Source organism: Eublepharis macularius, chromosome 6, assembly GCF_028583425.1.
Source record: "Eublepharis macularius isolate TG4126 chromosome 6, MPM_Emac_v1.0, whole genome shotgun sequence".
Lineage (NCBI taxonomy): Eukaryota > Metazoa > Chordata > Lepidosauria > Squamata > Eublepharidae > Eublepharis > Eublepharis macularius.
Genome location: NC_072795.1, coordinates 141,736,880 through 141,749,158, shown reverse-complemented (window position 1 = coordinate 141,749,158; position 12,279 = coordinate 141,736,880). Strand labels below are relative to the sequence as shown.

The 12,279-nt window shown below is 48.2% G+C and overlaps 1 protein-coding gene across 1 annotated transcript in view; it reads left to right on the top strand.

The window, feature by feature from the left end:
- Nucleotides 1-61: 61 nt before the first annotated feature.
- Nucleotides 62-12,279, top strand: part of PARG (poly(ADP-ribose) glycohydrolase) — a 122,364-nt gene continuing 110,146 nt past the window's right edge. The window contains exons 1-5 of the mRNA XM_054982599.1: nt 62-286; nt 1,909-1,975; nt 6,673-7,665; nt 8,958-9,141; nt 11,419-11,541. Coding sequence (XP_054838574.1) covers nt 127-286; nt 1,909-1,975; nt 6,673-7,665; nt 8,958-9,141; nt 11,419-11,541 — 1,527 coding nt within the window. The 5' untranslated portion in view covers nt 62-126. The remainder of the gene's footprint in view (nt 287-1,908; nt 1,976-6,672; nt 7,666-8,957; nt 9,142-11,418; nt 11,542-12,279) is intronic.

Genomic DNA, 12,279 nt, shown 5'->3' with positions numbered 1-12,279 from the left:
GGCCCTGGCCCCGCCCTCCCGGGGCTGAGCCTCGCCTGGCCCCGCCCCGCCCGCCCGCCCGCCCGCCTCTGGGCGCCTGGAGGGGCGGAGGGGAGTGCGGGGCGGGCCGCGGGGCTGTGGAGCAGCATGAGCGCGGGGCCCGAGCAGGAAAGCCCCCGGAAGAGGATCCGGCTGCAGCCCCGGCCCGCCCGCGAGAGCGCAGGCGCCCCGCCGCCCAGGCCGCCGCCCACCCGCGCGGAGCCCCGAGGCCGCCCAGGCCGCCCCGCCGCCACGGTGGGGAACAGAGGTGCGTGCCCGCCCTGGCCCTGGCCCTGGCCCCGGCCCGCGGGGGGAGCCGCCCCGTTGCTGCCCGCCCGGCCGCCCGCCCTCCCCCTGCTCCTGCTCAGGCGCTCCCGGGCCCCGGGCAGCCTCCTGGGCGCTCCCGGCCTCTCTCCGGCCCCTCGGAGCGCCTCCCGGCTGTGCTGGGGGCTCTCCCTCCCGCAGGCGCTCCGGCGGGGGCCCGGCCCGGCGGGGAGGGGAGGGGGCGCTGTCACGGCGGCTGCCCCCCCCTCCCCGGCGGTGGCGTGGCTGTTGGTTGTGTGGTGGGTAGAAACCGGGCGTGGTGTGTGTGTGTGTGTGTGAAAAGGGCGCCCCCAGAGGGGACCCCCCCCCCCCGAGTGCAGGGGAAGGGGAAGCCCCGCCGCGGCCCCCGATTGCAACCTGGGGCTTGTCTGTTTAAGTAATGTCATATTATGTTTGTGTTTACACTGTGTGAGGTACCCTCCTCAGCTCTTCCTATCCTTAAAGTTTCTCACAGGAGTGCAGGTTAGCGTATCCTTTTCCTTCTTCATCTGGAAGCATTTTTTGCTAGTCAGTTTTATTGTTGATTCAAATAATACATATTTTGTAAATAGATGCAGAGGAGTTAGCCGTGTTAGTCTGTGGTAGCAAAATCAAAAAGAGTCCAGTAGCACCTTTAAGACTAACCAATTTTATTGTAGCATAAGCTTTCGAGAATCACAGTTCTCTTCGTCAGATGCAAGATACAGAGACTGGTCAAATATGGAGGAGGAGGGAGGAGAAGAGAGAAGAGGCAATTGGGGGGGGGGAGGGAGCAACCAAAACATTCCTTTGCTAGTATATACTAGCATATACTAGCATACTATAGTATATACTAGCTAGTATATATTAGCATATACTATATACCAAAACATTCCTTTGCTATTAGTATTAGGGGGGGGAGCAACCAAAACATTCCTTTGCTAGTATATACTAGCATATACTAGCATACTATAGTATATACTAGCTAGTATATATTAGCATATACTATATACCAAAACATTCCTTTGCTAGTATATACTAGCAAAGGAATGTTTTGGTTGCTCCCTCCCCCCCTAATTGCCTCTTCTCTCTTCTCCTCCCTCCTCCTCCGTATTTGACCAGTCTCTGTATCATGCATCTGATGAAGAGAACTTGATTCTCGAAAGCTTGTGCTACAATAATATTTTGTAAAGAAGCTGACATTTTAGGAAAACAGTATTTAACTTTGCAGTTCTGGATATGCCTTGGCAGACTGAATCACAGAAGAGATTTGGGAGTTACAGGAGCAAACTTTTTTTGATAAAGTAACTTAGGTTGTGTTAGTTAATTAAGTACTTGGGTCAGTTAATTGTGATGTCATCCAAATATGCTTGGTAAGGAGATGTGATTGGCAGTAGCTCTCTATTGAGTTGTATACTTTGTGGTAAATCCAAAATTTCCTCTCTCTGTGTGTGTGAAATTGTCCTGAGCTAAAGCATAGAAAGAAAACTTGGTGTTTACAGGGAATACAACTGCAAAGAATGTTAATAATGGTTTCCCATTTGGTTTTAATATCTTTCTTTGGATGTGTTTTGTAGCAGTAACATATGGCTGTGATTTTTTTTCCAGTTTACAAACAAAGAAGGATTACCTCTTGGATGGAGAATAAAGGGCCCAAAGCAGTGGATTCAAAGAGGTAAAACTGGAACACTGAGCTGCTGGAAGGGATCGTATAACACTTTAAAGATTATTTCTTAGGGTCCTGCATACCCCAGGGAAGCCATAGCCTGTCTTGGTACAGCCATGTTGCTTTCTGTCCGAACTGGATTAATTGTGGTTATAGGCAATTAACAAAAATTAATTGGTAAGGCAGGTAAGGGTGCATACTTGGAAGTGCCAGTTTCAAGTCTCATTTGAGCCATGAATGTTCTTTGTGTCAAACATATCATGATTTTCTTGTTCCCCTCCCCCTATCTGTAGTATGGGTATCACTGAGGTTCACTGAGTCAATTTATGTAAAATGTTTTGAACGTGCAAAAATTCCATGTAAATACTAATTATTATATAAATTGTTGTGCGCTCACTTGGTTGAACTGCAGGCTGACTCAACTTTAACTGTGCTGCCAAATTTTTAATAGCTCATGGAGACCAAATTCCTGTAGTTTTATTTCAAACAAAATTCAGGAAGACTAGTTGTATGCGACTAAGACAGAATTATGTTAAATTGTAACCATGGCTGGTTGTTCACAATCTGTTCCCGCTTTCCTTTAATAAGTAATTGATTTTTGTGTCACTGAAACAGGTTTCTGATTTTATTATTATTATTATTATTATTATTATTATTATTATTATTATTATTATTATTATTATTATATTTCAATTTATATACCGCCCATCCCCAGGGGCTCTGGGCGGTGAACAGTTAAAATCGATAAAAACAGGAACTAAAATCAATATACAAACAGTAAAACAAATTAACAAAGTGCAGTGGTGGGGAGAACCCTCCCCCGCCCCAAAGGTGGGAGGCCGACATGGCACCGCCCCCTTCAATCACCGAACGCCTGGCGGAACAGCTCTGTCTTACAGGCCCGGCGGAACGATAATATGTCCCGCTGGGCCCGGGTTTCCATTGACAGAGCGTTCCACCAGGCTGGCGCCAGGACTGAAAAGGCCCTGGCCCTGGTTGAAGCAAGGCGGGCTTCCTTAGGGCCGGGGACCACAAGTAAATATTTATTCGCTGATCGAAGCGATCTCCGGGGAACGTACAGGGAGAGGCGGTCCCGAAGATATGCCGGTCCCAACCCGCTCAGGGCTTTAAAGGTAAGAACCAACACTTTGAACCTGATTCGGAATTCAACCGGAAGCCAGTGCAGCTGGCGCGCAGGACAGGTGTGATGTGTGACTGGTAAGGTATACCAGTCAGGACCCGTGCCGCCGCATTCTGGACCAGTTGTAGTTTCCGGATCAGGCCCAGGGGTAGCCCAGCGTAGAGTGAGTTACAGTAATCTAGCCTGGAGGTGACCGTTGCATGGATCACTGTAGCCAGGTCCTGGCGCGTCAGGTAGGGGGCAAGTTGCCTGATCTGACGAAGATGGAAAAATGCAGACTTGGCAACTGCCGTGACCTGGGCCTCCATCGATAGGGAGGCATCCAGGAGCACACCCAGACTCTTTACCACTGGCAAAGTTGCCAGTGGTGTCCCATCCAGGGCAGGGAGCTGGATCCCAACATCTGGCAGCCCCCGTCCCAGCTGCAGGACCTCCGTCTTCACTGGGTTCAATTTCAGCCTGCTCTGTTTCAACCATGCCGTCACAGCCTCCAAAGCTCTGGCCAGATTGTCTGGGGCCGTGTCTGGCCAGCCGTCCATCAACAGAAAAAGTTGGGTGTCATCCGCGTATTGATGACAACCCAGCCCAAACCTCCGCACCAACTGGGCGAGGGGGCGCATATAGATGTTAAATAACATGGGGGAGAGTATCGCCCCTTGGGGAACCCCGCACACCAAAGGGTGATGGGGCGATAGATCTCCCCCGAGCGCCACCCTCTGTCCCCGACCCTGGAGAAAGGAGACCAGCCACTGTAAGGCTGTCCCCCACCTATATGCCCACCTACTGCCCAGTAAATGCTACTGGAGACACTGGTGGTGGAAAATGTCGTTAATTTGTCGCCAGCTTATGGCAACCCCTGCTTGGGTTTTCAAAGCAAGAGACTAACAGAGGTGGTTTTCCATTGCCTGCCTCTTTACAGTGACCCTGGTCTCTTTGGAGGTCTCCCATCCAATTACGAACCAAGGCCGGCCCTGCTGAGCTTCCGAGTTCTGATCCAATAAGGCTTTCCTGGGCTTTCCAGGTCAGGGCTACTTTAGAGGTACTTTAGAGAGGGGTGGAGTCACACTCAGCCTGGGTTGTGCACTCCACCTCTTTCATGACTTTGGCAACTGATTACATCTCCCCCCTCCCCTCACCGCCTGTGTATCTCCGGCCAGCATCTGACGAAGAGAGCTGTGGTTCTCGAAAGCTTATGCTACAGTAAGTTGGTTAGTCTTAAAGGTGCTGCTGGACTCTTTACTATTTTAAAGATACTAAAATTGCTCAGTTCTTTCCATTCGTGTTGACTGAGTTTTTGCTGATTGAGCATATTCCTACAACATGCTTCAGTAATACAAAAATCAGTTACATATTAAAGGAAAGTGGACATTTTTATTACTGAATTTATATTCCGTTGGCAATAGGTTGTCAACAACCAGTTCTTGTTACAGTTTAACATAATTCTGCCTTAGTAGCATGCAAGTAGTCTTTCTGAATTCTGTTTGAAATAAAACTACAGGAATTTGGTCTCCATGATCCATTAAAAATTTTGGAAGCACAATCAAAGTTTGGTCAACCTGCAGCTCAACAAAATGAGCACAAAACTATTTATAATTAGCAATGAAGCCCGTTGTGTGAAAAAATACAACGGGCTCTAGAAAAGTATTGTTAGCCATTTTTTATTAGCCATGAAACATAACCATCAGTCATCAACGTTGAAAGATTTCTTTGTATACAATGTTTTTTGTAAAGATTTTGTCCGAATTGGGAAGTAACTTGCCATGCTCTGGTCCATGGACAATTTAAACTTTCACTTTGTCAAAGCATCATACTCTTGACATGCAACATAGAGTTGTCCATGTATAAAGCCTGGTTCAGGAAGGTAGACACCTACTCCTTAAAAAGGTCTACTCAGACATAAGGTCCATGCTATTCAATGGAGCCTACTCCAAGGAAACTGCCTTCGGGATTGCAGCCAGGCTTCTTTAGGGAGGGGAGAATAAGCTCCACAGGATCCAGCGGGGACCCCTCACAGGCAAGCACTGATAAGCGTCCAGTGCCCCTGGGCCTTCCGCCTTCTCATCAGCAACCCTCAGGTGAGGCATGGGGAGGAGTGCTTAGGCCGTCCGTTCGGCAAGCCCCCTCCTGGCAATGCACCTGCGTAAAGATTGATTTGTATTCTGCCGTTCTTCTCCTCAGCTAGGGTTGCCAGCTCTGGGTTGGGAAATTCCTGGAGAGGCGGGGTTTGTGGAAAGGAGGGGCCTCTATGGTATAATACCATAGAGTCCACTCTCCAAAACAGCCATTTTCTCCAGGGCAACTGATCCCTGTGGCCTGGAGTTCAGTTTTAATTCCAGGAGATCTCCAGCCACCAGCTGGAGACTGGCAACCCTACCCTCAGCGCCCTTCTGCTTTTGTCTCGGGGCCGTTGCAAAGTGCCCGCTTGCTGCTGAGGAGAGACGCAGGGAGAAATGCTTTGGCCATTGATTTGGCGCGCCCCCTCCCAGCGGCAAGCGGGCACTTCGCAGCAGCCTTGAGGCCAGAGTGCGCCTGCACGAGAATAAAAAGTGAGTCGTCTCCAATACGGCGTGCCTTTTATATAGTAGGATTTGTATTTACATCAATTTTTTGCATATTCAAAACATTTTTCAGTTGCAGTAATATACAGCTGCCTTTTTAAAAAGCCGATATAATTGCAAAATAAAACAATATAAAACAGTTCATTTTGGAGTTTGGCTCTCTCTACAGGCTAACTGGAAGAGACTAGCACTTCCAGGCAGACTTCCAAAAGTAACCAATTCAGTCAAATAGCATAAGACCTCTAATAAGCAATGCAAATAAGCCTATGATTAATAGCTGCCCGTATACATGCATGCTCTGTTGTGGCCCCCGCCTTGTGAAATGGGCCTGCCCACAGAGATCAGAAAGCTTTCTAGTCTTCTGTCATCCTGCAAACTATAAAACAGAATTGAAAGGTAACAGAGGGCTGCAGCATAATCAATCGGGAAGGGGTTTGGGAACAGAGCTGCAGTCTAGGCCACTGTGTATAGTATATATTATCTGTTTATTGTTTGTATTTTCCTGCATTGCTTTCTACTTTTGTAATTCCATTTTGAGCACCATTTTCTGATAACTTTTTCACTGTAAATGTTAGCATCGATACCTTGCACTGGCCTGGAAACAAACTGGCAGCCAGTAGAATTGCTGGGTAAATACAATCCCCATGATAAGTACCAGTAACATTTTTGTGACTAGAAGTACGTATAAAGTCATTACAGTTTTGGATGCTGGAATGCTCTATGAAAATTCAAAAACGTGAAAAGAGGCTGGTGTATTAAAGGTCGTGATCTAGAAGTATATTTTCAAATAGAGATAATAATGCGAGTGCGTTTTGTTAATGATGAAGGTCACAGAACCTAGCATTAAATGCGGAAAGTCAAGAAGGATGCTATCAGTTTGTTGCTGTTTTTAAATTAGCTTATTATCAAAATGAATGTACAGGGAACATTAAGCATCTCTTCTAGTTCTAATACCTGTATAACACAAAACCGTTTTTCAGTTATCCTTGTTGTCTTCTCTTTCACAGCTTGCAAAACAAAGCTAGCAACACAGAAGCAGAGCCTAAAATGACATCAGATAAAAAAGACGTTTTTGAACATGATGTGAAAAAAGTCGAAGACGTTCTTCGTCAGGGTTCTGCAAGATTATCTGTGGAAATGGGCACCAAGCCTGTGGCCTTCCCTCAGGCTGGCAGCCTTCAGAAGTGGAAAGCGGAGGGAACGTGTAGGGACCTGCTTCCAGAAGTACAATCTACAGTAGGAGCCCAAACTGGCGACCAGTTGAAAAATACCAGTGTTAATCAAACACACAAAAGTGGCAGCCAGCCTTACTGGGGATGCAAACAAAATCAGGAGAGCTGCACACATGGAAAGCTTTCGTTGGGCAGCCCAGTGAAGGTGACAAATAAAAAAGACCCCTCAAAAGATGTCAACATGGAAAGGCACCTGACTACGCAAAATCCACAGCCCTCTCATAACTGCAGCTCGGAGCCTCTGACTCACACGGCTGCTGAGGTGGATGTGGTTCCAGAGAGCCCCCTTTCAGATGCAGGCTGTGAGGCACCTTTGTCTGACTTGTGTGGTTCACAGCACAGCGGTCAAGGGTGCTTGGGGGAGAGTCCTTTTGAGAGGGAGAGTGAGCCCGAGTCCCCAATGGATCTAGATAATTCCAAAAACAGCTGTCAGGGCTCAGAGGCTGACGAAGAAACCAGTCCGGTCCTGGAGGATCAGGAAGACGCTGATGTATCAAAAGCATCAGGCAGAACCTCACCGTTTCAAATGGCAGGTGTCGATTCGGATTTAAGAAAGCCTCCGTTTACCTCCCAGAGAGGTGAAGGTGCTCAATTTAGTCTTAATTTGGAAGGGATGGATAATCCAGCCAAAGAAACGGAAACATGCTCGGAGTCATATAGTTTCTCGCCCGTTGTGTCGTCAGAATGGAGAAGTGCCAAACACTGTGGGAGGAAGGACTCTAAAATTACGGCGCACTTCACAAGAGTTCCCAAGACAGAGGAGAAAAGGTAATCTGTATTTTTCTGCTCTCCATCTATTCCTTTCTCTCTTCTACTCCACTGGCATTGCCGCTAGGGATGGTCTGTACCGGTAAGCAAATTTGTGACACGTGACTGGGGAGGGACTTTAATGGGAAAAGTTGCAGCAAGTTTCTTGTGGTAATAAGACGTGCAGTTTTGAGAACTCACTTGGGGCATATTGGCATATTTTGGCCAAATCAGGACGGGGTGCTGAGAGTCCCGACTGTGACTGCAATTTCCTCCCCAGCATAGGTTAATTATCCTACTACCAGAGTCACGGGACTGTATTAAATGTTTAACCTCCCCTGTTCTGGAAGGCCGCTAAGATCACTAATTGAGAATGTGCATCAAGCTCTTAGCGACATGGGGATAGCAAACCTAGGTAGGAGAGCAACTTCTTTTGAATATCCTTTCGTAATCTCTAACTGATGACGCTTACTTGAGTTTATTGTCTGGGCGTCATTTTAGAACAATAAATGCACAGTAAGAGGAATCCAGCCCGTAAGCGTCCTCGTCATCTGCACGCACAGTTCCTACCAGGGCTTTTTTTCAGGGGGAACGCGGGGGAACGGAGTTCCGGAACCACTTGGAAATGGTCACATGGCTGGTGACCCCGCCCCCTGATCTCCAGACAGAGGGGAGCTGCTCGGCGGCGCACTGCTCAATCTCAACTCCTCTCTGTCTGGAGATCAGGGGGCGGGGCCACCAGCCATGTGACCACTTTCTCCGAGGGCAACCCACTGAGTTCCACCACCTCTTTTCCCGGAAAAAAAGCCCTGGTTCCTACTATTATCAGTTGATGACTGTGGAAGAGTCATACATCAAATCCGACAGATCCGGGTTTCCCTGTCACTTGGTGCTGCCTTAAGCACAGGAAGGTAGTTCATACATTGATTTTTTTAATTGTTGTGCCATGTGACATCAAATGATGTTTTATCTAATGATGCAAGGTTGAGCAATGTGCACTCATTTGTGAATCAGCTTTCAATAAATACGTGCATTTCACAGCTCTAACCTTGGGTTTCTTTGTCTTAAAAGGTGAGGGAGGTTATAGGGCAGTGCATTTGAGAGTAAAGTGTCCAGGTCCCCTGTCTAATTGTTCTGGGAAAGGGAGAAATGACTTGCGTTAGCAGCTTTTTAGGGTGATGATGAATTGCATTGCTACTTCGTTATTAACAAAGAAGTTGGTAAAACTGCATATATTTGTCACGGCAGCTTTCTCCAGCTGATCAGGTAAAGTATGCTTAAGGTCTTAATTCTACTTCAATTTTTAATGGCAGGAATGAGCCGTGTGAATTAAAGCCTCATAGACCTGGAAGGAAGATTCCTAGACATATCCCTCCTCCACTTCCAAGTAATAAAAAATGGTTTGGGACACCTATTGAAGAGATGAGAAGAATGCCCATGTGTGGTGCTCGACTTCCTCACTTGAGAGCATCAGCCAATCACACCGTAACAATCAGGGTATGAAAGTCAAGTTGTTTAAATATGTTGAAAACTAACCTTGTCCTGCAATTGGAGAGTGTATTGACTTTTTTCAGATTAAACCTGAAGTTTCAGCTCTGTTGATCTTTTGAATCACCACCAGTTGAGAACAGATTATGTATAATAAGCAGCCTCTGGAATTCAGAAGAATAATCCTTGAGGGCTGACTAAATTGCGAGCAAATTCATATTGTAAGCCCTGATGCTGTGTTTTTTTCCCTGTACCACTTTAAGGGATGAGGTGGCTAAGAGCAAATAAATGAGGGTCGGAGGGGAGGAAGGTGTAGAATGTTTTCCCTACCCATGGATTCCTGCTCAAAATTCTAATTTTACTTTTCATCTAATTTTACTTTTCAAAATTCTAATTTTACTTTTCATTTATTTCTCTTTCCTACAAACTCTTTAATTTCAGTAGCTCCATATCCTCCCTACACCCCTTCCATCTTTGTCTCCCGCTCGTTCTTCCTATTCTCATGTACCCTTTTCCTTCCTTCCACCATCACCTCAACCCTCTTTGTATCCAGATAGTTAAAATCCCAGTGATTTCAGAATTCTGTGTGCCTTTGTTATCAGAAGGGGGGAGAGGCCCACAAGGAATATTGTTTGTCCTAGGATTTGACTTGGCACATGGCCAAATGTGGTGAAATATCTGTGCTTTTCTGAATTTGGTAGTCCTATCTTTTCTTACCAACATTCGCTTTAAAAGCCGGGTAGCACTGGTAGCCTTTGGTACTGTTATTGTGTGTGCGCGTGTTTTCCCTCTCTCATGTCTAAATGATTTCATGTGTCTTAGAAAGGAAAAAAACTTAATTTGGGCCTGGGGAAAACCTGGAACGTGCCATGGCCAGAATTGCCAGACAGATTGCTCTATGCTCTCTCTCATTAAATAGTTTGCAGGGCGAGGCGTTGTGCAGTTGTAGAGAAACAATGATTTCCATGCTGGCTCCTTACAGCCTGCCATTTGCAAATAAAGAGTCAGCCTCAGATACGTGCTGCTTTTCTTGTACTGTGGTTTTGGCAGTAAACCCACCGCATATGATTGGGAGGAGCTGGAAGAGAGATTGGTTGGGGCGGGGTGGGGTAGGGGAGTAGAAAATGGGCAGGGTTAAGTTCCAGTTCATTGTAGAATTATGAACCGTGTTCTTTGTATGTCTCTCTTCCCCCACCCCCAAGAAAATGTAAGCCAAAGCAATGCTGCTTGCTTAAGGGCCCCGCTTACGAAGTCTCTCTTCTTGTGTGGGAGAGCACGTTGAGGAATCTTTCATATGAGTACTCTGCGGTGGAGTGCCACAGCTCCCAGCCCTGGACAGGGGGTGGGGGTGGTTTGTGATGGGCCGTCCGGCCGCTGCCTGTTTGGACCCTGTGACACACCTTCTCCACAGCTCAGCAGGTGGGGGGCAAGCTCGAGGGGAGGAGTCCCACTTGCTTAGCTGATGGTTGGCCGGGCCTGGGAGAGAACCGAGGCTGCTCCTCCACTTTTTGGTGGCGTGGCTGCTTGGCCAGTGACCTGGCTGGTTCCCCATCCTCTCCCTTAGCACGACTGCGGTGGTGGGAACAGCCTGGCAGAGAAAGGGGGCAGATCTGGAGCAGGACAGCATCACTGTGGGGCACTCGGCTCACCGGATCTCTGAGGAATGTTGTGTTGGTGGCATGAAGGCCACCATCAGCATAAGAACAGGGGCTGGGGCAGGAGGGGGGGGGGAATATCGGAGAAGGCAAAAAGCAGAGGTTTCCCCTCAGTCCACTGAGGCAGGGATTGCGTGCAGTGGATTTACCGGCCAAAACATTGGCTGCAGCCCTCCTGAAATAAACAGAGTCTCTCCTATGACTCCGGAAATCTAGATGGCTCCTGGCTCTTGCGTCACAGACCCACGTGGCTACCCCCGAAAAAGAATGCTGGTGGGGATTGTTGCTGGAAAACATGGCGTGTGTTTATCACCCAGTCCTCCTCTGTGTACGCATTCAAGTCTAGGAAGTATTTACATATATTTGTAATACATGAGAGTCACTTTCCCACTTAAAAGTGGTACTAGAAAGCAGAATAAATATACTGAAATGTAGGCAGATGTGAATGGTGATGAAATCCAGTTGAACCCCCCCCCCCCCCGCCAAACGGGAGCATTGTTACCCCAGGTCTGCTTGTTCCTGTTTTGGGGATTGAAGGCTATAGAAGTTGCAGACAGAAATCTAAGGCCAGAGGTAACTCGCTTTCTAAATGTCTTTATGAATGGTTTAGCAAGTGCGTCTTCTGTTGCAGGTGGATCTTCTGAAGGAAGGAGAAGTGCCTAAGCCTTTTCCAACCCATTATAAAGATTCATGGGACAATAAACATGTCAAAATGCCTTGTTCGGAACAAAATTTGTATCCCGTAGAAGACGAGGTGAGCCAAAGGTTTATGGGTGGTAAGCATTTGGGCAGTACAACTCTCCGGGTGTCACCATCTTCCACATTCAGGTGTGCTCTCCGTCAGTGTGGTGCCCACGGATGTTTTCTTCCCCAAAGCGAAAGGCCAGTCCTGGCTGGCCACCACCTCCTTGGAGCAGGAGGTCCCTCAGATAGAGCCCTCCGGGAGGCATCACCTTTCTGTCTGCAGGGAAAACCCATTTAAACAACAGCATCCTGCCCCCCCCCCCCTCTGAAGGACGCTTTGCTTGGAAGCTCCCACTATCTTGTGACTGGCAGCAGACCCTGGGGAAGCCATTTTGTGGTGGTGACAGTTCAGTGTTCTCGGAATTCCAAGAATGCTCACAGGCCCAACAGGATTGGGGATCCCGGCTCTACATTTATTTGGAAGCTAGCGCCAGAGCCCATTGTGTCTTAATACGATGGGCTCTAGCAGGCGGCGCCCTGCCCATGGATCAGCTGGGCAGAAGGAAGGTGGCTGCCTTCTCTCTGCCCTGCTGAGGTGGGCTCTGCGGTTCCCTTGCCTGGGGGTGTTGCTCCTGGCGCCTTCGCCCAGCAGTGGCCCATTCCAGCCCCGTTGGAGCCAGATTGGGCTGCCTGCAGGAGCGGTGCACCACTAGCAGCTGCTGCCAGGGGCTGCCACAGGCCGGGCAGCCCTGCACCCTTGTGGTCTGCCGGCCAAGCTGCCCCACAGGGCCGCGGGGCAGCTGCGGGC